At 42.7% G+C, this 25,376-nt stretch overlaps 4 protein-coding genes across 11 annotated transcripts in view; all 4 read left to right on the forward strand.

Moving 5' to 3' along the window:
• abcc9 (ATP-binding cassette, sub-family C (CFTR/MRP), member 9) overlaps positions 1–11,253 on the forward strand; it is a 29,328-nt gene extending 18,075 nt beyond the window's left edge. For 5 of the 7 annotated variants that reach the window (XM_054767370.1, XM_054767373.1, XM_054767372.1 and 2 more), the window contains 12 exons: positions 12–169; positions 244–336; positions 3,412–3,514; positions 3,681–3,794; positions 3,863–3,983; positions 4,045–4,175; positions 4,332–4,410; positions 7,470–7,578; positions 8,313–8,416; positions 8,482–8,615; positions 10,357–10,419; positions 10,938–11,253. In XM_054767370.1, coding sequence (XP_054623345.1) covers positions 12–169; positions 244–336; positions 3,412–3,514; positions 3,681–3,794; positions 3,863–3,983; positions 4,045–4,175; positions 4,332–4,410; positions 7,470–7,578; positions 8,313–8,416; positions 8,482–8,615; positions 10,357–10,419; positions 10,938–11,075 — 1,347 coding nt within the window. In that variant the 3' untranslated portion in view covers positions 11,076–11,253. Of the gene's footprint in view, positions 1–11; positions 170–243; positions 337–3,411; positions 3,515–3,680; positions 3,795–3,862; positions 3,984–4,044; positions 4,176–4,331; positions 4,411–7,469; positions 7,579–8,312; positions 8,417–8,481; positions 8,616–10,356; positions 10,420–10,575; positions 10,842–10,937 lie in introns of all 7 variants that reach the window. The other 2 variants (XR_008569510.1, XR_008569509.1) reach the window with 1 other exon arrangement.
• A 1,613-nt stretch (positions 11,254–12,866) lies between these two features.
• On the forward strand, positions 12,867–15,981 carry kcnj8 (potassium inwardly rectifying channel subfamily J member 8). The gene is made up of 6 exons (XM_054766614.1): positions 12,867–13,423; positions 13,556–13,704; positions 14,914–15,074; positions 15,200–15,339; positions 15,414–15,630; positions 15,705–15,981. The coding sequence occupies exons 1-6, from the start codon at positions 13,077–13,079 to the stop codon at positions 15,957–15,959; spliced, it is 1,269 nt and encodes a 422-aa protein (XP_054622589.1). The 5' UTR covers positions 12,867–13,076; the 3' UTR covers positions 15,960–15,981.
• Positions 15,982–16,350: 369 nt separating this feature from the next.
• Positions 16,351–17,978, forward strand: echdc3 (enoyl CoA hydratase domain containing 3). Its single transcript, XM_054766615.1, has 6 exons — positions 16,351–16,610; positions 16,847–16,968; positions 17,029–17,126; positions 17,186–17,386; positions 17,450–17,628; positions 17,705–17,978. The coding sequence occupies exons 1-6, from the start codon at positions 16,483–16,485 to the stop codon at positions 17,856–17,858; spliced, it is 882 nt and encodes a 293-aa protein (XP_054622590.1). The 5' UTR covers positions 16,351–16,482; the 3' UTR covers positions 17,859–17,978.
• A 535-nt stretch (positions 17,979–18,513) lies between these two features.
• On the forward strand, positions 18,514–24,561 carry atp5f1c (ATP synthase F1 subunit gamma). Of its 2 annotated transcripts, XM_054769355.1 has the most exons (9): positions 18,514–18,601; positions 19,066–19,100; positions 19,208–19,339; positions 19,410–19,617; positions 19,697–19,840; positions 19,920–19,984; positions 20,059–20,214; positions 24,124–24,220; positions 24,442–24,561. In XM_054769355.1, exons 1-9 carry the CDS (start codon positions 18,561–18,563, stop codon positions 24,443–24,445), a joined length of 882 nt encoding a protein of 293 aa, XP_054625330.1. In that variant the 5' UTR covers positions 18,514–18,560; the 3' UTR covers positions 24,446–24,561. The 2 variants fall into 2 exon arrangements, with proteins under 2 accessions (XP_054625330.1, XP_054625331.1); XM_054769356.1 differs by lacking the exon at positions 24,442–24,561 and having other exon boundaries at positions 24,124–24,224.
• The last annotated feature ends 815 nt before the right edge of the window (positions 24,562–25,376 follow it).

Below are 25,376 nucleotides of genomic sequence, written 5' to 3' on the forward strand. Positions count from 1 at the left end.
TCGTCCTCCAGCACATCCCCCCTACGCTGGAGTCTTTGACCCGATCCACCTTGCTGTGTTTGTCTGCCATCGGGGTCATCTCCCGCATCACACCCAGCTTCGTCATCGCCCTGGTTCCCCTGGCAGTGGCCTTCTACTTCATACAGAAGTACTTCCGGGTCGCCTCCAAGTGAGTGCAAACCTCAAAGCTCGGACCTTTTGTGTGCGCCTCGCTCAAAGGACCACTTCCTGTGCGGCCAACAGAGACCTGCAGGACCTGGATGACTCCACCCAGCTTCCTCTGCTGTGCCACTTCTCCGAGACCGCTGAAGGTCTCACCACCATCAGAGCCTTTAGGTAACACTCTTGTGTCTTAACCCACGGGGGTTATGCGGAAATAGTGAAGTTCAAGCCAGAGGAGAGAGTGGGAGGAGCCTCAACCACGCCACATGTGGTGTTTTTTTGTTTTTTTGCTTTAACCAGAGGCTTCTTTCCCATCAGAGCTGTGATGCAACTCCAAACAAGTCTCATGCTTTACTCCCCATCGTTCCCCTGAGGATCTCCTACACACGCACACACACGCACACACACATTACAGTACACTGACGGGAAAGTTCCTGCCATCATCCTCCAGAGGAGTCTGGTTTAGACAGCAGTAATTCTCTCCTCTTGACCACCACCAAGATGATGATGAACTACTGTGTGTGTGCGAGTGCATGTGTGTGTGTGTGTGTGTGTGTGTGTGTGTATTTACATGCTTAACAAATTACAAAGAAATACACGATATAAATACCCTTACCTCTAAATGAAATGCTGTAAATAAGCCAATCAATTATCAATACAGCAATCAACATCAAAACAATTTAACAACTGCACACAATACACAGTAACTGAAATATGTACAGTGGTGTGAAAAAGTGCACGTTTTGCATGTTTGTCATACTTTATGTTTCAGATTAAATGTTTCAAATGTAAATATTAGTCAATGACAACACAACTGAACACAAAATGCAGTTTTTAAATGAAACTTTTTATTATTAAGGAAGAAAAGAATCCCAAGCTACATGGCCCTAATAACTGGTAATAAGTGGTTGGGCCCCCCTTAGCAGCAAACAACTGCAATCAACTTGCAGTGAGTCTCTTCCACCGCTGTGGAGGAATTTTGCACAATTGTTGTCATTCAGTCACACTGGAGGCTTTTCCAGCATGGATCTGAAACATTGAAGTGTGACAAACATGCAAAAGAATAAGAAATCAGGAAGGGGTAAACACTTTTCACACCACCGTAAGCCACATACAAAAATATAAATGATATATCTAAAAAAAAATCTCTGTGCAACTATATGCAAAACTCTGTGCAAAAAAAGAGCACTTCCAAATCATTCAGCCTTTAAGGTTGCACACTAATCCCTCCTTTATCGCGGTGAATTGGTTCCAGACCCAAACGATGATAAGTGAATGCCCGCCACGTATTCCTCGTTACTTCCGCCAAGCGCAGCGCGGAGGTTGATTTTGCCGGCATATCTGTTTTTTGTTTGTGTTTGAAAAGTTCTAAATGGATTTGGATGAAATTTTCAGGAGTTGTCGGAAATGGGATATGGAAGAACTGATTAAATTTTGGGGGTGATCCGGATCACCATCTGGACTTTTTAAAAATGATTCTTTAACATTGCCAGATAGGACCATTTTCGGCATTTGTGCATATATTGTAATTCCACAAAAAATGGTCATAGCACTTGTTTGGGGCATTTAGCCTTCCTGATACATTGCGCTATCATGCTAGGTGTTAGCATGCTAACGTTAGCATGTTAGCATTGCTAGCATGCTAATGCTAACATTTTTGCTATTTTCTTGGGTAGACACATATAAACATTTACCACTATCATGTAGGTGATAGCATGCTAACTTTGGCATGTTAGCATTGGTAGCATGATAAAATTAGCATAGTGGCATTTGTACCCATTTTCATAGGTAAACACTATAATGCTAGGTGTTAGCATTTTAGCATTGCCAAAATTATTTTAAAAAATTAGATTTTCATGAATGTGAATTTAAGCACTTACTAGGTGTTAGCATGCTAACGTTAGCATAATTATATTTACATTTTTATCATTTTCAAAAGCAAGCACTTATACAAGCAGTTAACGCTATTATGCTAGGTGTTAGCATTCTAAGTTTAGCATTATTTAAGTCATTCAAACCGTTCCATGTTTTCATAGTCAAGGAATGTAAATACAGTCAAACTTGTCTATAGCGGCCACTAGAGGGAGTCTGCAAAAGTGGCCGCTAGACAGGTGGCCTCTATAGACAGGTTGGCGTCCAGTTTGAATGTTGGCTAGTAGAAGAAAAAAAAGAGAAAAAAGGGGGCGGGGGGAATAATAATGTTGACCAGTAGAGGGCACTGTGGGACTGCGGATAAAAGTTGTACAGCACTACTAGGCTTGTTATTATCCACGACCCACAGAACAAAGCTGTGCTAGTAATGTCTTACGCTTGTTTTTAATATTTTACTTTTTATACGGCAGAGTGTCATTACAGCTTTATGCGGTAATGTTTTGGTGCAAATGCTCTTAAAATTACATGTTTGACCAGGAAATAGCAAGCTCAAAAGAAGACGGCTTTTTTATGTGGAACAACTGACAGTTTGTGTGGATCTTGTGAATGATTGTGACTGAGCTAGGACTCAGTAATTAAAGTCTACACACACATTGAAAAACAAAACTTTTTCGTGCATGAAGCTTCTACTTGAGTCGGTAATTTGGCCGCTATATGCGGTCAGATATTGACCAAGGGAGACAAAATGGTGGCAGGTGGCCCTTCTATAAAGGTGGCCACTAAGACAGGTTTGACTGTATGTAGAAAAAGTAAATGTAGGAGTAATATTTATGGTGTAAATCACAATATGGGGGGGAAGTATGGCACTTGGCGGAGGTTTGCACTCTCAGAGTGCTTTTCTAGTTTATAAATGGAATATTTTTTTAGAACCTTCTAAATATGTTTTTTTAACATTATTAGCGCTCTCAAGACAGGAAATAACACATTACTGACACCTAGTGACCAGTGTAGGATACTACATAGCATACTACATCATGTCTTGGAATGCTTCTTCTGAATGTTTAGTCATTTTTATGCTTGAAAATACCTAATTTAGGCAAAAAATATGTCAAATTTGCTTAAATATGCATCTTTTTCACGAATATTATGCCGTATTCAAACATGGAACAGTATGATTTATGAATATATTTTTGACAAACAGTGATAGAGAAGCGTGAAGTCGCTTTTACTGACTCGAGTCTCTCACCAAAGTGTATCAGGTTGAATCAAAATCTCCCATGTGCGTCACAGGTTTGTGTGTGTGTGTGTGTGTGTGTGTGTGCGTGTGCATGCGTGAATGTGTGTTTTGCGTATTGAAAAAGTCAACTTTTGTTCCAGACACGAGGCTCGTTTCAAACAACGCATGCTGGAGTTGACCGACACCAACAACACGGCCTACTTGTTCCTCTCTGCTGCCAACCGCTGGCTGGAGGTCCGCACGGTGAGGCACCTCCCCGTTATTACAGGCAGGAATGTGAATGAAAGACATACTGGGCCCCCTGGGCAGGTGTTGGTACCGCATCTCTGTTATTTTGGTGCGCCTGTCATTCAGGTGTTACGTGTGTGAATGGTTTGTGTGACTTTAAGTTGCGGTCTTCTCCGAGCAGGACTACCTGGGAGCTGTGATTGTGCTGGCGGCGGCCGGCACGTCCATCTGGGGTTTGCATTGTGGTGAACCGTCTGGAGGTCTGGTGGGCCTCGCTCTCACCTACGCCCTCACCGTGAGTTAACCTGGACTCAACCGCGTGGACAAACAGAACCTGAGGTAGAAATTGTGGGTTTGGTGCAGGTCACCAACTACCTGAACTGGGTGGTGAGGAACCTGGCAGACCTGGAGGTCCAGATGGCGGCGGTGAAAAAGGTCAACAGCTTCCTGAGTACGGAGTCTGAGAACTACGAGGGATCCATGGGTATGTTTGACTTTTATTCCACCCCCTCACTGGAGGACCAAACGGGTCTTTTTGTCTTCAGACTCCTCTCAGGTCCCAGAGAACTGGCCCCAAGATGGAGGGATCAAGATCCAGGACCTGTGCGTGCGCTATGACCCCATGCTGAAGCCCGTGCTCAAACACGTCAACGCGTACGTCCAGCCGGGCCAGAAGGTAATTAGCACGGCGCTGTCAGGAGCCGCGTCCACCCAAAGGCGGCCGGTTCCGTGGAAGTCGCAAGCACATGGCGTGCGTGAGGGCGCACATGCTCTTATTATCACACGCGTGACCCATGTCTCACCTCCTTGCCACCTCTCTGCTTTCCACCAGGTGGGAATCTGCGGCCGCACGGGCAGCGGCAAGTCCTCGCTGTCCCTGGCCTTCTTCAACATGGTGGACATTTTTGAAGGTGAGTCACAGTCATGTTTACGCCTCCTTAAAACAAGACTTTCCAAGCTTCCCTTTTTTGGGGAAAGTGTGGTGCCAGTATGAGCAAACTGATCTCAGAACTGCAGAAGAAGAATAAACAGTGAATATCTTTACATGCGTAAAACACAGCTGTTAACTTCCTCCGATACACGCTGCCATTATTAATAATCATCACTTCAAAAATCCTAACACTTCTACTCAACTCAAATGTTTGTCGTCCCTTTAAACATGTTTCATCTTCATTTTATGTCTGAGAGGAGCCAGGACGCCTGGACTACAGTACTTTTATTATTTTCTTTAGCCATAAAGGTCTGATTTCAGTGGATATAAATAACCCACAAAGGCATGCTGGATGGGTTTGGTGCGGAAGAACCACTTACTGAGCTGTTCTTGAGTGTTTATGTTTGAATGTGTGTGTTTATTGCAGCAGCCACACTTTACTTCCAAGTCATTCAGCCTTTAAGGGTGCACACCAATCCCTCGTTTATGGCGGTTAATTGGTTTGGTTTGTTTGGTTTGGTTTGGTTTAGTTTATTTGAACATGAAGGTTACAATGGAATACATCTCGTGAATCATTCTTTGACAGTTCCACATGTCCAAAAGGAGTAGGAAGAAGCAAAGCTTATTTAATCCTACCCCCCATCCATTCTACATCTAGTACAGTACATGTAGTTCACTTCCTGGATTCCATGTCATGTTTTCAGTGATAGTCAGGATAACACATAATAGATAACGGTGAGACCCAGACCAGGATTAGTGATTTTTTTAAAAATTGAATATTTTTGTAGTTAGAGCAAAGAAAACCTGTTTACAACCTTCTAAATACAGTTTTTAATATTATTATAGCCCTCCAGACACAAAATAACACCCCTATAGTCACCTTAACACGCCTATGACCCAATATAGTAAACATAATAGAAGAAAATAAGACATAGAAAACCAGTTTACGACCTTCTAAATGGGGTTTATAACACTATTAGAGCCCTCTAGACATGAAATAACACCCCTATAGTCACCTTAACACGCCTATGACCCAATATAGTAAACATAATAGAAGAAAATAAGACATAGAAAACCAGTTTACGACCTTCTAAATGGGGTTTATAACACTATTAGAGCCCTCTAGACATGAAATAACACATAACTATACAGGTATGTAGAGTGATACACAACTTCACAACGTCTTTGAATGTGTGTTCTGAATGCTGTATATTTGTATTTTGCTTAATTTAGGCAGTTTGTGCTTGAAAATACTTAGTTTTGAAAAGAAATGCGGAAAATGTGCATAAATATGCATTTTTTAACAATTGATTGGCCATATTCAACAACGAAACATCATGATTTATTAATGTATATTTGAAAAACTGTGAGAGTGAAGTGCAAAACTCCAAGTGTGACGTGGCGAGGGATTACTGTACTCACACTAAGGCAGCGGTGTCAAAACCTGCGGCCCGCAGCTGATTTTTATAATTGGTCTTTGGCATATTCTAAAAATACAGTAAAAAAAAAAAAAAAAAAAACAACGGCAAAAATGCAAAAAAGAAGAGTGGTTTTATGAGAATAAAGTCATAATGTAAAGAGAATAAACTTGTAATCACACAAAAAAACTTGTAATTTCATGAAAATAAATTTGTATTGGGGGTGTCATTTTCAAAGCACAATATAAAAATATTAAAGAAAAAATGTTATTGTTATTTTGAGGAACAAAACAAAGAATAAAGTTACCATTTTTTGGTAAATTAGGTTAGGAAAAAAGCTGTAATATTATGAAAATAAAGTTGTATTATGGGGGAAAAGGGTAATTATAGAAGCATAATATCGAAATGTGAAAGAAAAAAAAAGATTTGTATTTTTGTATTTACAGGAACAAAACAAAGAATAAAGGTAATTTTTGGGTGGGAAAATTAGGTTGGAAAAAAGCTGTAATATTACGAAAATGAAGTTGCATCATGGGGGGGGGGTCATTTTAGAAGCATAATGTTGAAATATTAAAGGAAAAAAAAGATTTTTATTTTGAGGACCAAAACAAAGAATAAAGTTACTATTTTTTGAAAAATTAGGTTGGAAAAAAGTTGTAATATTGTGAAAATAAAGTTGTAGTCCGGGGGAAGTAATTTTAGAAGAATAATATAGAAATATGAAAGAAAAAATATTATTTTTATTTATAGAAACAAAAGAAAGAATAAAGTTAGAGGGGGATAATAGAATAGAATAGAACTTTATTGTCTGTTCTATAGAACAGAAATTTGTCTTCCAACACGGCTTATAACAATTCACTCACAATGAAGTACAATATAAAACACACAACAAAAACATACTACAATACAAGAACAACAGTGCTACCGGGCGCTGGTTAAGATAGTTACTGCAACTGGAATGAAGGATTTCTTGTAGGTGTTTTTGCAGGCCAGTGAGGTTCTGTATCGTCTGCCTGACGGCAGCAGAGGTGCAGGGGGTGTGTGGCATCCTCTGTGATGAGAGTGGCTTTTCTCAGCACTGGTCGCCTATCCAATTCACAGAGGGGAGTCTGAGGTGTTTGAGTGATTTTACTGGCCTGGTTTATGATTCTTGAGAGTTTTGTTTTATGTTTGAGTGTGAGAAAATTGTACCAGGAAGAGATATTATACAGTATGTGAGGATGGATTCTATGAGTGAAGTGTACACAAGAGTTAGAATGTCTTTGTTAACATTAATTTGTTTGGAAAAAAGATGGCATAGTATGGAAATAATGTCAATAATATTACAAGAACAAAAATATGAGAAGAAAGCTGAATTATTTGTGAAATGGAAAAAACAAATCAACATCAATAATGTAAAAAAGACCAAAATGTGTAACGTCACCTCTCTGACACAAACCTGAAATGTATTCATGAAAACCAACACAATTCATCATAAAAGTAAAAGCCAAAGTGATCCAAACCCCCCCAGGGTCCACCCAAAGGAGCCTCGGGTGGACCCCGTCGTGCCTGCTGTGCCTCGACAAGCGCGTCAAGTGATTTGTGTCCCTGATCTTTGCGCTGCCGTCTCGTTCCCTTGCAGGAAAGATCGTCATTGACGGGATTGACATCTGCAAACTCCCTCTGCAGACTCTCAGGTCTCGGCTGTCCATCATCCTGCAGGACCCTGTCTTGTTTAGCGGCTCCATTCGGTACACACACACACACACACACACTTCCCAGCTGCTCTCCTCACTTTCTCTCTGCACACACAAATAGCGACAACTTCCTGTTTATATTCCAGCGTCAGCAAGCGTGAGTGTTTTACTGAAGTTGTACGGAGAGGATGCTCTCTTAACAAGCTGCCACTAAATCTTGTCCAAAGCTCAAGAGGCCGCTGGAGAGGTCGTGTGGAGTGCACACAGTCTGCTACACACTTTCACATATCTGGTAGACGCTCCTTATTTTCTAATAATAATAATATTTGATCCTAATGAGAGCGTGGAAGCATTAGAACAACAGAGGAGCAGGAGGCGAGCCCTGTGGAGCGCAACACGGGGCCGAGAGCGTCTCCTGACGTGAACCGAGAGCTTTGCGTGTCACGTGACCACACTTGATTGCCATCTGTGTGAGGTTAGTGGTGGGAAACGCCGCAGGAAGTCGGCCTTAGACCTCATCTGACGTTTGTCTCCGCTGTCGCACGTCCTCGCCACCTCCGTGTGTTTGTTTGGACTTTGTGTGTGTGTGTGTGTGTGTGTGTGTGTGTGTGTGTGTGTGTGTGTGTGTGCTGACAGGGGTGAACGGTCGAGTGTTTCACACTGTCCCGATAAAGCATTCCCACTTTGTGACGCACTCTGACGGCCTGTGCCAGAGCCATCGCCCACAGTAAACCCAAACACAGTGTTGGTTTTGGGTTTGAAGTGCTGGAGCCTTTCACCCCCTGCAGGTTCAATCTAGATCCCGAGCGGACGTGCAACGATGAGCGCCTGTGGGAGGCGCTAGAGATCGCTCAGCTGAAGAACATGGTCCAGGCGCTGCCCGGAGGACTTGGTATACACACACACACACACATAATATGAGTTGGTGCTCTCTGATTGGCTGCGTCGCGTGATCAGATGCGGTGGTGACGGAGGGCGGAGAGAACTTCAGTGTGGGTCAGCGCCAGCTCTTCTGCTTGGCTCGAGCTTTTGTACGCAAGAGCAGCATCCTCATCATGGACGAGGCCACCGCCTCCATCGACATGGCAACGGTGCGTGTGCGCGCACGTTGCGTACTTATACTTAGTCTTTTCAGTGCATAAGTGGACACTTGTGTACTTAACAATAATAATAATAATGGATTAGATTTTCTATAGTATAGCACCCAAAGTGCTTTACAGTGAAGTGAACCCAATATCCATTTGGCTCTTCAGTCACACACTGGTGGTGGTTATCTACATCTGTAGTCACAGCTGCCCTGAGGTAGGCTGCAGTGGCTGTCAATTCTCCGACCACCACCAAGCATTCATTTGCATTCATACACCAGCGTGGGCAGCACTGGAGGCAAGGTGTGTGAAGCATCTTGCCCAGGGACACAACAACAGTACGACAGTGACTGGGTGGAGGGAGCGAGGCCACTGCCGCCCAACAGTATAGCATTAGTCTTTTGAGTGCAACCGTGTGTACTTAAGTGCATACGCATGAATGCACACGTGTAGTTCTACACTCTTTTGTGTGCATAAGTGCACATTTGCATACTTACTCTTTTGAGTGTACAAGTGTGCACTTGCGTACTTACACCGAGTCTTTTGACTGCATAAGTGCAGATTTGCATACTTACTCTTTTGAGTGTACAAGTATGCACTTGCATACTTACACCGAGTCTTTTGAGTGCATAAGTGTACATTTGCATACTTACTTTTTTCAGTGTACAAGTATGCACTTGCGTACTTACACCAAGTCTTTTGGGTGCATAAGAGTACATTTGAATACTTACTCTTTTGAGTGTACAAGTATTCAATTGTGTACTTGCACTTAGGCTTTTGGGTGAATATTATGTGCTTACACGTAGCATTTTGAGTGCATAGGTCCAAGTACGCACTTGCGTACTTGCATGTCGTCTTTTGAGTGCATAAGTGAACATTTGCATACATACTCTTTTGACTGTGTAAGGTCCACACTTATGTGCTTACACGTAGCATTTTGAGTGCGCAGGTAAGTACGCACTTGCGTACTTGCACTTAGTCTTTTGAGTACATATGTGCACACTTAGCTACTCACACTGAGTCTTTTTAGTGCATGCTTGCACACTTGTGTACTTATTCGTAGCATTTACTTGCACAAGCGCACTTGCATACTCACACTTAGTCTTTTGAGAGCACAAGTGGACAGTCCCATACTGACACTTAGTCCTTTGATATCTAATTGCACACGAGCATACTTAACACTTAGTCTTTTGAGTGCATGTTGTACATGCATACTTGTGTACTTGTGCACTTGCATACTTAGTCTTTTGAGTGTGTATGTGCACACTTGGCTACTTACACGGAGTGTTTTTAGTGCATACGTGCACACTTAGTAGTAGCATTTTGCATGCACAAGAACAAGTGTGTACTTGTACTGAGTCCTTTGAGTGCATACTGTGTGTGTACTTACACGTACACACCTCAAGTGCTACATCTCAACAGCGTGATGTAAAAGTCTGAAATTGGTTCATTTGAGTGTTGCGGAATGCTCGTGTCTCCTGATGGCGACAAAGACACAAGGAAACATTTGGAACGTGACCGCACGGCACATTTACTGGGAGACCTTCCCCGGCATAAGGACGCATTTCCTGCTTTGTGTGTAAGTAACGCCACAGTGGTGGCGTGGAATATTACCAAGTATAAATAGAGCTGTAAACAACGGCAGAAGAATAGAATAAAGACGAAAAGGAAGTGCTCAGGGACGTGTACTGATGCAAGTGTTCCATTTGGGACACAAGCTGCGTGCTGATATTTGCTTTGTGTGCAGGAGAACATCTTACAAAAAGTCGTGATGACGGCGTTCGCAGATCGGACGGTGGTCACCATCGCTGTGAGTTGGAAAGACGTTTCCAAGTTTCACGCGTCTCCTTTTTCCTTCTTTCCTTTGCACACTTTTAACGCCAAGAGTTCATCACTTCAATTCTGTCGCCTCCTTCCTTTCCTTTCCTTTCCTGTCCTGTCTCCTCTTCCCTGGCCCCGCCCTCAGCATCGTGTGTCCTCCATCCTGGATGCGGGGCAGGTGTTGGTGTTCTCCTCAGGGATTTTGGTGGAGAGTGACTCGGGTCCTAACCTGCTGGCACAGGAGGAGAGCCTCTTCAGTGTGCTAGTGAGGACTCACAAGTAGACCCGGGTTGGACCCGGCCTCGGCCCCTCCGACTCTCTTCCTGTGTCCTCCTCTTGTCTATTCTTCTTCTCACTTACCGGTCGGGTCGGGGCTGGAGGTCTGGTTCCGGGTCTGCTGCAGAGAGCCTGGTTGGTACCAAAGAACTCGGAGGGGGGAGGGGGGCCAGCTCGCCGTTCGTCCTTGTGTGTTCTACGTGCTCACCAATGCGTCCTCTGCCCACACAGCACCGAGTCCACACCATCCTCACGGCGGACCTGGTCATTGTCATGAAGCGGGGGAACATTCTGGAGTACGACAAGCCCGAGACTCTTCTGGAGCAGGAGGACGGCATGTTTGCGTCTTTCGTCAAGGCCGACATGTAGACGGCAAGAAGGTGGAGGACGAGCCCAGAACCGCCTCCAGTCAGCACCCGACGATTCTTCATTAGTTTTATTCCTAGTTTCACTTTGATGGGATCTTTTTTGTTTTGTTTTTTTTTACGTTTGATTCCGATTGAGCACTTGTATGATGACGCAATTAAAGCCTTTTATAATCTTTCAATCGTGACTGTGGCCCATCTTTAAAGTCCAAACTCATCCACCGCTAATGATGTCCCGATACGATCTACAGTCTCCGTAGCTACAGCGGTGGTTCCCCCTCAATGCGCCTGGACTGCTGTGTCATGGTGCGGGGAGCTCGCTTGGCAAGTGCCGCTGTAACCGCTGGTTGTTTATACTAGGGACCGTCAATAAATTTGTAAATAACAAAGTGCACACAACAATATTGTTGGTCATGCTGTGTAATAAAAAAGGCAATTTAGCAATACTTTGTTTGCATTATTTTTAATGCTTTAAAGAGCTATTTTCAAAACCATATTCAATTCCACAAATTCAAGTTTTTATTTTAAAAAAAAGGATTGGCAAGACTGCGGCACATTCTGCTATTACTGTAATTTAACAAAAAAAAGTTTTTAAAAAAAGAGAAAATCAGTATTTTTTACGAGAATTAAGTCAAAATAGTAAGAGAAAAAAATTATCTAACAACAAAATTGGAATTTTACAAAAATAATGTATATGAGGAAAGAAGTCATTTTAGTAGCATAAAGATGATTTTTTTTAAATTTTATTTTCAAGTCTGAATATTATGAAAAACAAAAGAATGAATAAAGATGTAATTTTCAGAAAATTGAGTTGCTAATGTAATATAATGAAAAATAATGTCATTTGCGTAGCATCAAGTTGAAATACTTTTTTTATTTTTTAAAGTCCTAATATTGTGAAAAAAATTTATAAAGTTGTAATTTTATGAAAATTAGGTTGTGGAAAAAGTTAGTATGTTATGAGACTAGAGTCAATTTTGAGATTAAAATTTACAAGAAGAAAGTTGAAATAGTTAGAAAAAGTACATTTAAAAAAAAAGCAGCTGTAGGTTTTGGGGAATGGGAATAAAATCAAAATGAAAAAAATAGTAATCTATCGAGAAAAAGTCCTGACTTTATGAGAATAATGTAATATGATGAAAAATGACGTCATTTTCGTAGCATAAAGTAGAAATATAATTTTCTGAAAATTAGGTTGTGGAAAATTTTTTAATGTTATGAGAATATAGTCAAAATATTAAGAGAAAAAAAATGTTAATCTATCGAGAAATGTAATTTTATGAGAATAATGCAATATGAGGAAAAATAACGTCATTTTAGGAGCATAACATTTTTGGGTTTTTTTTGCAATTTTTAAGTCCTAATATTAAGAAAAACAAAACATTGAATAAAGTTGTAATTTTCTGAAAATTAGGTTGCAGAAAAACTTAGTGACAATAGAGTCAAAATATTATGGGAATAAAGTCAATTTTGAGATGAAAATTTACAAGAAGAAAGTTGAAATAGTTGGAGACTTTAAGTTAAAAAACAGCTTTAATTTCCTGGGAATAAAGTCAAAATATGGAGAGAAAAAAATCTTAATTTTATGAGAATAATGTAATATGAGAAAAAAGTAACGTCACCTCGGGAGTTTAAAGTTGAAATATGTTTGGACACCCCTGGTCTAAAGTGCCTTTCAGTCCCCTGTTGATGTGCCAGGTAAGATTTTGAGTGCGAAAACTGCTGAATGGCGCCACCTGTTGGCGTGAAGTCGTCACGTGAATGTTTTGGATCAGTTTTGAGAAAGCGAAGTTGTTCCATACTTGACGTGGAGGGGGTTTTGCACACTCCTGAGAAACGCTGGTGGCCGACTGACGACTGTGGCGGTTCTCGAAGGCAGCAGAAGCGGGTCCGGGCTCAGGAGTTCGGAGGGCCGTCCCAGAACCTCCTCCTCGTAAAGTGTGCGCTCTCACGCAGCGTAAGTGCGTCAAGGGCGCACTGAAGCCTGACCGGGAGGCGCGCGAACATGCTGGCGAGGAAGAGCATCATCCCGGAGGAGTTCGGCCTGCCGGGGCTGGTGTCCCGCATGCCCCGCAAGCCGGTGTTCCGGGACCGCGTCAACAAGGCGCGCTTCATCGCCAAGAACGGCTCGTGCAACCTGGCCCACAAGAACATCCGCGAGCAGGGCCGCTTCCTGCAGGACGTCTTCACCACGCTCGTGGACCTCAAGTGGCGCTTTACCCTCGTCATCTTCACCACCACCTTCGTCAGCAGCTGGCTCCTGTTCGCCATGAGCTGGTGGCTCGTGGCCTTCGCGCACGGAGACCTGGACCCGGAGCTCCTCAACGGGACTCACTGCGTCACTGACGTCAAGTAAGAACATCTTTATCATCTTTTCACACACAACACATCACATTTTATCGTCGTGTTTCCTTCATTGCCAAGCCCCCCCCCCCCTCCTCTCTGATTGGTGGCTGTCTTTCTAATGACTTTTGACCTCTGCAGGTCGTTCACCTCGGCCTTCCTGTTCTCCATCGAGGTCCAGGTGACCATTGGCTTCGGTGGGCGGATGATCACGGAGCAATGTCCTGCCGCCATCACCGTCCTCATCCTGCAGAACATCGTGGGCCTCATCATCAACGCCGTCATGCTGGGTAAGACCCAAGTCACGTGACGACGGCGTGGAAATATGTGTTTCGCTCACGTGTGGCCAGCCGCTCCCGTGGTTAGGTTCATAAGAGGCGCCCGTCACACAAGCGCTCTCCTCCGTTCAAAAACGTGGAGTTGCCAAGTGACAGCCTCAAAACATTCAGGATCTGGAGAGTATCTGTAAAGATTATTTATACAGTTTCATTCATTAATTCAAAGTATGCATTTATTATTATTATTATCTACAAATAAAAAAATCCCCAAAATATAAAAAATGATTAACATCAAATAAAACTCTTTTTTAACGTATTACTAAAAATACTAATACTTATTTCACTCGCTCAAATACAAATTAATTTACAGTATCACACTGTATTTATAAAATCTAGTTTTAATTGTAATTATTATTTATATTATTATTATGATTATTTGTATAATGTATATTATTATGGATGTATTTTATGACATTACCGGTAATTCAATTTTTTATCAATAAAAAATATATTTTAAAAAAGAGTTATTTTGTTTCTTCTTCTCTTGAGATCAAATCTTTTTTTCACTCCATCAAATACAAATTAATTTCTAAAAAAATTAGAAAAAACATTTTAAGACATGTTAATTTGTTAATGTATATATTTATTTATAAACATAAATATATTTATAAAAAATATTTATAAATTTTAATTTGTTTATGTAGGTATTTAAAAATATAAATATTTTTATAAAAAAAATATTTACAAATGTGAATTTGTTAATGTATTTATTCATTTATGTATAAATAGAAATATATTTATTAAAAATATTTATACATTTTAATTTGTCGTATGTTTTAATTTATATTATTTATATATTATTATTATTTATATTGTCTATAGATTTATATTATTATTTATGTATTTTATTATTATTATTATTATTATTTTAAAAAAATTAAAATGTTTCTTGGGATCAAATACTTTAATTTCACTCCATCAAATACAAATAAATGTATTTTAAACATTTTAATTATAAATTAATTTTAATTGATTAATGCATTTACTGTATCTAATTATTTATATTACTTATATATATATGAACATATGAATAATAATATTTACCATCATATTAATAACAAATATGTGATTTGTATACTGTATGATATATAGAGTGTATACGGTATTATTGTGGATAGATGCAAGCATGGGGTCAAAGGTAAGCCTGCTAACCTCCTGCAGGGTGCATCTTCATGAAGACGGCGCAGTCCAACCGGCGGGCGGAGACACTCATCTTCAGCCGCCACGCCGTCATCGCCGTGCGGAACAACCGCCTGTGCTTCATGATCCGCATCGGAGATCTGAGGAAGAGTATGATCATCGGGGCGACCGTGCGGCTGCAGGTGTGTGTGTGTGTGTGTGGATGCTAACGTGGCTAACGGGGTAAGGCCAGGGCCCACGCAGTCAGCACGAGAAGGGGAATGTTTGTAGCTTCTCCAGGTCCCCTAAAGACGATGACAATGTTCAGGTAGTGAGGAAGACGACCACCCCGGAGGGCGAGGTCATCCCCATCCATCAGATCGACGTCCAGACGGAGAGCGCTGTGGCCAGCAACAGCTTGTTCCTGCTGGCCCCGCTCATCATCTGCCACATCATCGACAAGAGCAGGTCTGACCTCCTCCGAGGTGCGGCGGAAGCACCCGCCAGTTTGCCACTTGATGTGTTGTCGTGTGCCACGGCAGTCCGCTGTACGAGCTGTCGGCCATGGAGTTGCAGTGCAGCGACCTGGAGGTCATCGTCATCCTGGAGGGGGTGGTGGAGACCACGGGCATCACCACGCAGGCCCGTACCTCCTACGTGTCCGAGGAGATCCAGTGGGGCCATCGCTTTGTTCCCATAGTGACAGAGGAGGAGGGGGTCTACTCCGTGGACTACTCCAAGTTTGGAAACACAGTGCGGGTCAGTCTCAAAGCTCAGTGGAGGCGCCATGTTTGTAGTCTTTAAAGCAGGTTGCATTGTTGCCGCCACATCAGGTAGCCACGCCGCGCTGCAGCGCCAGAGAACTGGACGAAAAGCCGTCCATCTTGATCCAGACGCTGCAGAAAAGTGAGCTGTCTCAGCAGAACTCGCTGCGGAAGAGGAACTCCATGCGCCGGAACAACTCCATGCGGAAAGGCGCCGGAAGCAGCGGGAGTCTGCGGCGGAACAACTCCAGCCTGCAGGCTTTGCCCAAAGTCCAGTTCTTCACCCCCGCCGAGAGCGGCCAGAGCATCAACGCCGTCACCTGACATGAGGCCCGCCTCCTGCTAGCGGCCATGATCCTCCTCCTGGTGGGGAGGAGGGTTGTGGACGTGACCTCCGCCCACGTAGAACTTCTTCTTTGGCTTTTCCCTGCTTTGTCCCGACTTCTCTCCCAGTATTTCTACAGCTAGCATTTAATTTGTGGAAATAACAACTCATAGTAGTGTTTTTGTGAGACAAAGTTCCATTTATTATCCAGCCCTGACAATACATCACCATTTTTAAAATGATCACTTGAATAAACGCAATCACAATCACTTCCTGTTTGTTGAGACAAAGCTACAATGTATGTTTTCTTGTTGTATAACAAACAAATACACTCTAAAACACTTGATTACCTAAATAATTCATTTAAAAAGTTATGTGTTATTCTCGTAACTTCAAAAAAAGAATAATAAAGATGACTTTTCCAGCTAACGTGGATGTAAACACAAACAGGGACTCTTTACGTCCAATGCGTAATGACGTCACCGACCCGGAAGTGTTACAGTTAGCGCTTCAGAGTCAAACATGGCTGGTAGGTTACTGTGCAGGACTACAAGCCTTCTGAGCAGGTCTCAGCTGCCTGTTGGACCTTGCTTCTTCTCTCAGAGAGAAAAGGAACCGCTGACTCTCCGCAGGCAGACCGACGGAATCAGGTGACCTCTGTTTTGAGTTGTATAGCGCCCAAGTGGCGAACTCGCTTGACAAAAGCAGCGAAAACTTTTATTTTACCAGAAAGTCACTGCTGCCTGTTTTAAAAAAATAACACAATAAATTAAAGTATTCTCGCGAATTCGGCCAAAGTTTGCGTGACGTTTTCTGTACGTGAATATATTTTGTCCTAGGCCAGTTTAATAGGTACAGCTGCTGTGCACGTGTGTTCGTTTTGTAGGAGAATAACGCTCAACAATCCCAAAAAGCGAAATGCACTGTCTCTGTCCATGCTGGAGTCCCTCCGGGAGGACATCCTGACGGATGTGGACAGCCAAGATCTGAGAGTCATCATCATTTCAGGTCTGCACACAGGTGCCATGTCTGATGGCTTAAACATATGACTTATTGTGTGTGTGTCAGCTGAAGGGCCGGTGTTTTCCTCTGGGCACGACTTGAATGAGCTGACATCAGCGCAGGGTCGAGACCATCACACGCGAGTGTTTCACACCTGTGCAGAGGTGTGTCCCTTCTCTCGCCGCTCCTTTTTTGCCGGATGACTTCCTGTTTCGTGTCCCAGGTCATGAGGCTGATACAGGACGTTCCTGTTCCGGTGATCGCCATGGTGAACGGCGTGGCCACGGCGGCAGGCTGCCAGCTGGTGGCCAGCTGTGACGTGGCGGTGGCGTCGGAGAAGTCCACCTTCGCCACCCCGGGCGTCAATGTGGGTCTGTTCTGTTCCACGCCGGCTGTGGCGATCGGCCGAGCCGTGCCCCGGAAGGTACGCTGGCACAACAACAACTCTTGTTAGAAGTATTGATGGCATTGTATGCTTCTCTGCCAGGTTGCCATGGAGATGCTTTTCACAGGCACCCCCCTGACAGCCCATGATGCTTTGCTGCATGGGCTGCTCAGCAAGGTGGTGGCAGAGGAGCGACTGGAGGCAGAGACGCTAGCCATCGCCCAGCGGGTGTGCCAGGCGAGCCGACCCGTGGTGGCTCTTGGCAAGGCTACCTTCCAAAGGTGTTTGAACGCAACATTTACTCGTTTCTCATCACAGTCGCTATCGCATTTTGACGCGCGCTTGTCTTTCCCTAAGGCAAATGTCTCAAGGTCGAGATGCGGCGTACGCCACGGCCTCCAAGGTGATGGTGGACAACCTGGCTCTGAGAGACGGCCAGGAGGGAATACGGGCGTTCATCGAGAAACGCAAGCCGGTGTGGAGCCATCTAGCTGAGAAAGCCTGCGACTGATGGACTCAAAAGCTGAAGAATAATAACGCATTCTCAGATTTCTCTCCTTTTGAAAAGATGTAATTAAGTGATTTTGTTGTCATAATATATGGCCGTTATTAAATAGTTATTTTATATCAAACAGTAAGAATACAAGAAGTCTTTATTTAATAAGTATACAAAAGTCATTTCCGTTGTAATATATGCATATAACATACACACATATACAGTATATTATACATAAAAAACAGAATTTAATTACTTATAAATAAATAAAAACATAAAAATGTTTATTTTAAGATAATGTAAACAGTATTATCTAAGTCATTTATAAATCTATTTAAAAACATAAGTTAAGCATTTTTAATTAATCATATAATAGTTAAACTGTTAAAGTTTATTATATATGTATGTATTTGTATCTGATTATTGAGGAATAAATAATGATTTCAGTTTAAACACTTTAAATTCATAAAATGTAGAGTATAAATAAATGTATAATTTATTAATTTAATTCTAAAATATTTCAAATTATTTTATATCACGCAGTAAGGATACAAGTGGCTTTTCTTTGTTTAATAAGTATACAAAAGTCATTTCCGTTCTGGAGGACCTGAAGCCGCTTCGTCTGATTTTGCACCAGTCAGTGAATGCACCGTTCGGCCATTTTGCCGGCACTGTGCGCATGCGTAGTCCTGTGTGTCTGACCTTCATAGAGTAACCATGTTCGCCAGGACCAGCTTGTTGGTGTTCTCCCCACAATGGTAAAACTCTACTTCTTTAACTGTTTTATCGCGGATTACTGTACTGTACTGTGCCGGGTCATAGCTACGTGTTGCTAGCAAGGAGGTGGTATAATATATATAGCATGAGTGTTATCGGAAGCTTTAAAGGACGTGCTAACGTGGAGGCCGCGGCTAATGAATGACAGTGACGTTGGCACGGAGGCTAACAGCTAATGCTCAATAAATAAGCCTTTTGACATTGTGCTACTAAAAACGCTTCCAATGTCAATAATGTCAAACAGTTTCCTAAGCTTCGTCACGAGTGGCAGACATTAGCATGTCTCCAGCGTTAGCATTAGCGCGCATTGCTTGCCGCGAACTTCATCCGTTTTCCGTGTGACTTTTTGTTATATTTCGCAATGTAACGATGCTGTGAGCGTTTATCTGCACGGTGGAGCCTAGTGGTGATGTAGAATGTGCGCTAACATTGTTTGTTTTGACAGTGGGCAGGTCAGGAGCATGGCTACCTTGAAGGACAGTAAGTTCTTGCAGAGAAAGACATGAAACTTGCATCCCGGCCGCATTCATGCGTTGATCTTGAGCATTTAAAGTGTAAGAAGAGATAACAAAGTTTTCTGCCCGCAGTCACCATCCGTCTGAAGTCCATCAAGAACATCCAGAAGATCACAAAGTCCATGAAAATGGTGGCCGCCGCCAAGTACGCGCGGGCCGAGAGGCAGCTGAAACCCGCCCGAGTCTACGGCACCGGAGCCCTCTGTACGCCCCCCCCCACAGTTTTTACTAACAAAACAAACCAAGGAGATGCTAATTGGTGTTTGTCCTGCAGCGCTGTACGACAAGGCGGAGATTAAGGCGCCCGAGGACAAGGCCACCAAGCACCTGATCATTGGTGTGACCTCTGACCGCGGCCTCTGTGGCGCCATCCACTCGGGCGTGGCCAAAACCATCAAGAATGAGATCGCCGCCCTGACGGGCAGCGGCAAGGAGGTGATGGTGGTCAACGTGGGCGACAAGCTGAGAGGTCTGCTGCACAGGTACGCCATGGCCCCTGCCGTCGCCCCCCTCCTCGCCGCCGCTTGTTATTGTGTCGTCACGCTTGCTTCTCCTCCTCAGAACTCACGGGAAGCACATCATGCTCAACTGTAAGGAGGTGGGCCGCAAGCCCCCCACCTTTGGAGACGCCTCCATCATTGCCGGAGAGCTTTTGAACTCTGGATACGAGTTTGACCAGGGCGCCGTCATCTACAACCGCTTCAGGTAACCCGCACTTGGATTTGTTTAGTCAAACTCTCATTAAACCCCCCAACCCCGACCCCCGTCCGTCCCCCTCGTGCAGGTCCGTCATCTCCTACAAGACGGATCAGAAGCCCGTCTTCTCCACAGACGTGGTCGCAAACGCAGGTACCGTCTTGAAAGTGTCACGTGACCCCACTCCATGACTGAACCGCCCCCTCCCTCCCTCCCTCCCTCAACAGAGACCATGGGCGTCTATGACGACATCGACGCTGACGTGTTGAGGAACTACCAGGAGTTTGCTCTGGTCAACATCATCTACTTGGCCCTCAAGGAGTCGTCCACCAGCGAGCAGAGCGCCAGGATGACGGCCATGGACAGCGCCAGCAAGAACGCTTGTAAGTGGATGCCGCGCCACAGGGGCTCCACATCATATGTGATGGCCGCCACAAATACGTTTGGACCATCACCAATGTTGTGTATTTCTAAGGAACCATTCTATGCATGTAACGCATACGTTATACCTAAACGCGTCATTTAAGTGCTAATTAATGAATAACGAGTTTTGAAAAAAACAACTAATTTCAACATTTTAATTAAATATATTTTTACTTGAATTTATATATATAGCTATAGGTCTATATATAGATATAGATCTATATATAGATCTATATAGATCTATGTATATATATCTATATAGCTCTCTCTCTCTCTCTCTCTCTCTCTCTCTATATATATATATATATATATATATATATATATACACAGACCCTTTCCAAAAAATGAGAATGTCATGGAAAAGTTGTTTAATTTCCATAATTCCATTTAAAAAGTTAAACTTCCATAGATTATAGATTCAGGGCCCACAATTTAAACAATTTCAAGTATTTATTTGTTTATTTTTACGTAATTTGGGTTTCCAGCTCATAAAACCCACGAAAACAGGAATTCAAAAAATTAGAATACTGTGAAGAAATCACCATTTACTTCTCAGTTTTTGCAGGAAAAAAAAGAAAGAAATTACGATCAAATCAATCAAAATATGGTACTTTCAAAACGATATGTCAATCTTCAATACTTGGTTGGGAATCCCTTTGCCTTAATCACTGCCTCGATGCCACGTGGCATTGAAGCAATCAGCCTGTGGCATTGCCTGGGAGTTCCAGATTTCCTTGATGCTTGCTGTCAGCTCTTCTTTGTTGTTGGGTCTGGTGCCCCTCATTTTCCTCTTGAGAATACCCCATAGATTCTCAATGGGGTTTAGGTCCGCTGAGTTTGGCATGGGCATCAAACCAGGTTTTGGTGCTTCTGGCGGTATGGGCAGGGGCCAGGTCCTGCTGGAAGATGAAATCTGCATCTCCATACAGATCCTCAGCAGAAGGAATCATGAAGTCCTCTAAAACATTCTGGTAGACTGTTGCGGTGACCTTGGATTTAAGAAAGCAGAGTTTACCAACACCTGCACCGGACATTGCACCCCAAATCATGACGGACTGTGGATATTTCACACTGGACCTCAGGCAGCTTGGGTTCTGTTCCTCACCCGTCTTCCCCCAAACCCTTGGACCTTGATTCCCAAATGAAAGGCACACTTTACTTTCATCGGAAAAGAGGACCTTGGACCACTGGCCAACAGTCCAGTTCTGCTCCTTGGCCCAGTGGAGACGCTTCCTACGTTGGCTCAGGTTCAGAAGTGGCTTGACCCGAGGAACCCGACAGTTGTAGCCGGATGCGTCTGAATGTGGTGGTTTCTGAAGCTGTGACTCCCGCCTCATTCCACTCTTTCTGGATCTCTGCCAGATTCTTGAATCTTCCCTGTTTGATAATCCGCTGAAGCCCAAGGTCATCTCTTTTGCTGGTGCATCTTCTCCTGCCACATTTTGCCCTTCCTCTAGACTTTCCATTGATATGCTTGGACACAGCACTCTGTGAACAACCAGCCTCCTTAGCTATGAACTTTTGTGGCTTACCCATCCTATGGAGGGCATCAATGATGGTCTTCTGGCCAGTTGTCATGTCTGCAGTCTTCCCCATATTGAACCCAACTGAGACAATTGAACCAAACTGAAGCAATTTAATGACACCTGGGGAAGCCTGTGCAGGTGATTTGAGTTTAGTAGATGATTAGTGTGTGACACTCAGTTTAAAACATTCATGCCCTGCAAAATTTGGGCTGATTTCTTCTCCATGCGTCCAGGTACCGCAGTGATGCCCTGGTCCAGATCTGGGAGGAGATCCCCCAGGACACCATCCGTGCATTTTTTCACTTTCATTTTTGGGGTGTCTTTGATTTCCCCCCTCTATAGGGTGATCATTTTCATTTCTATCAAATGATGTGGCATCATTTTGTTACTAATACATCACCCACTTATTATCAGGAAACATATTCAACATCATTTTTCCCCCAGTTTAGATCTGATGTGTTTTCCAAGTGTTCATTTTTTTAGCAGTATATATAATGAATAAATACAAGTATAGTTAATTTAAAAATATGTATTATACATTTATGAATAAATAAAGTCAAATCAAGACAAGTCAAGTTAATTAAATTCAAACTCAATGCCAATTTCAATTAAATCAATTCCAGTCAAATCAAATCACAAATCTAATGGTTTTCCTATGAGTCAAGTATTGAATTCCTATTTAGCTTATTTAATTTATGAATCAATAATTATTTAAAAAATATATAAGTTCATTATTTTAAAGAAATAAAATGTATATCAATAAATAGTAAAATAGATGACGTGTGTGTATGTATGTCTTTTAAACTATTTATGAATCAATTACTGAATAGTTTAAACACTTAATATTCATTACAGATATAGCATAAATATACTTTAATTGTATTGTAAAATTATATGTATTTTTGTTGAATTTTATTTTTGATTTAAATTAATGTCAATTCATAATTGAAATGTATCAAATATATATATATATATATATATATATATATATATATTTGAATTAAAAAATATTTACTGCCAATTATTTCAAATTTTATTTTATTTATTTTTAAATGAATAAATATTTTAATTGTACAACCGGAGCAGGAGCCTGGTTGGCATTGCCAGCAGGAAGTCCAGCCTGTTTCCCGTGAACGTTGGCCTCCGCCAAGGCTGCCCTTTGTCACCGATTCTGTTCATAATTTTCATGGACAGAATTTCTAGGCGCAGCCAAGGTGTTGAGGGAGTCCAGTTCGGGGGCACTAGGATCTCATCTCTGCTATTTGCAGACGATGTGGTCCTGATGGCCTCATCGAGCTGTGACCTGCAGCGTTTACTGGGACGGTTTGCATCTGAGTGTGAAGCTTCTGGGATGAGACTCAGCATCTCCAAATCCGAGGCCATGGTTCTCAGTCGGAAAAGGGTGGATTGCTCCCTCCGGGTTGGGAATGAGGTCCCACCCCAGGTGGAGGAGTTCAAGTATCTCGGGGTCTTGTTCACGAGTGAGGGAAGGTTGGAGCGTGAGGTCGATAGGCGGATCGGCGCAGCGTCTGCAGTAATGCGGTCGCTGTACCGGACCGTCGTGGTGAAGAGAGAGCTGAGCCGGAAGGCAAAGCTCTCAATTTACCGTTGGATCTATGTTCCCACCCTCACCTATGGTCATGAGCTTTGGGTCATGACCGAAAGAACGAGATCGCGGATACAAGCGGCTGAAATGAGTTTTCTTTGTAGGGTAGCGGGACTCACCCTAAGAGACAGGGTGAGGAGCTCGGTTATCCAGGAGGGGCTCAGAGTAGAGCCGCTGCTCCTTCACATCGAGAGGAGCCAGCTGAGGTGGCTCGGGCATCTAGTCCGGATGCCTCCCGGACGCCTCCCTGGTGAGGTGTTTCGGGCATGCCCAGCCGGGAGAAGGCCCCGGGGAAGACCGAGGACACGCTGGAGGGATTATGTCTCACAGCTGGCCTGGGAACGCCTTGGTGTCCTCCCGGTGGAGCTGGAGGAGGTGGTCGGGGACCGGGAAGTCTGGGCTTCCCTACTGAGACTGCTGCCCCCGCGACCCGGACCCGGATAAGCGGAGGAAAATGGAATGGAATGGAATATTTTAATTATAATTAAATAATAATCGTAATTATTTATTATGATTGTGTGAATATAAAAATACTGACTGTTGATTATTTTTCACGAATGAAGGAATTTGACCACAATAGATATTTTCTTCCAAGCCTGCTGATGCCAGACTAGCACTGCTGATGTGTCGCTATGGCAACAAGCTCATAACAAAAAGTTATTTGACGCAAAGTGGGGGCGGTGGGTCAGGGGGGTGGAAATGTGGTGGACTTTGATTGACACGTGCCTCCTCCTCAGCTGAAATGATTGACAAGCTGACCTTGACCTTCAACCGCACCAGACAGGCCGTCATCACCAAGGAGCTGATTGAGATCATCTCTGGAGCCGCTGCCCTGTGAGTCTCCTCCATCAACATATGTTATGTTAACAGAGAAAGGAAGAAATGAATGTATTCTTTTGTAAAACGCAATCTGACGCTCGCTCAGGAACTGAGGAGGTAACCTAGTAGAGGGTAGATCCTCCCACGTAGACTCCCTCTCTTAACTCTAGCTGTAGCTGTAGCGTTAGAAGAAGCTGGTTAGCTGAAGGATGTTTTTTACTTTTGTGTCTTTGCAGATAAGCGGAGCAGATGGACGTTCAGATGTGAAACAGCCCTCGTCCTCAGTTACAGTCGTTAATAAACGCTTGTGTTTGTAAAAAGATACGCAAAGAATAAAACTCTACCTGACAACCTCATCGCTGTCATGTGCATCCTTGCATCGCCTCCTTTGCTCCTCTTAGGATGGTTATTTATTGTACAAGCTGGCCCAAAAGCCTGCACACATTTATGACGTAATTATTTTAAGATGAATATCAGCACATCAGTGCTAATGTTTATGTGCGTGTAATTGGACATTTACCAAATATAAAAAATCTCAAATATTCATTTCAAGATGTATTGTTACGTCAACGTTTTTGTTGCATTGGAAATCCCCAATTTGACCTCACTTTACCTCATTTCTGTAAAAAAAAAAAAAATTAAACCCTGATTTCCCCTCATTTTTGAAAAAAAAATCACAGATTTTCCTTCAAAACCATCCTTGATTTTACCTAATTATTTTCTCATTTTTGGAATTTTTGTTTTTTTTAAATCCATTTAAAAAAATCTGATTTCCCCTCACCCCTGTTTAATCCCTGTTTTCCCCTCGTTTTCAGGAAAAACAATCTTAGATTTTCCCTCATTTTATCGTGTTTCTGTAAAATAAAATCTCTTTAAAAAAAAAAAAAATCCCTTATTTTTCCTTGTTTTTTTTTCTTTTTTTAACCCAGAATTTCCCTCATTTTCAGAAACAAAATTCAGAAATAAATTTACTCCAAAAAAATCCCTGATTTTCCTTCAAAAACATTGTTGATTTTACCTATTTTTTTCTTGTTTTCAGAAAGGAAATCCCTGATTTTATCCCAGAACCCCCCCCTAAAATTTTCCGTAATGAAAAAACAACCTGATTTTCCCTCATTTTTTCCCTAAAAAGGGATTTTACCAAAAAATAATTTTGTTTTCAGAAACAAAA

This window comes from Dunckerocampus dactyliophorus, chromosome 2, assembly GCF_027744805.1.
Source record: "Dunckerocampus dactyliophorus isolate RoL2022-P2 chromosome 2, RoL_Ddac_1.1, whole genome shotgun sequence".
Classification (NCBI taxonomy): domain Eukaryota; kingdom Metazoa; phylum Chordata; class Actinopteri; order Syngnathiformes; family Syngnathidae; genus Dunckerocampus; species Dunckerocampus dactyliophorus.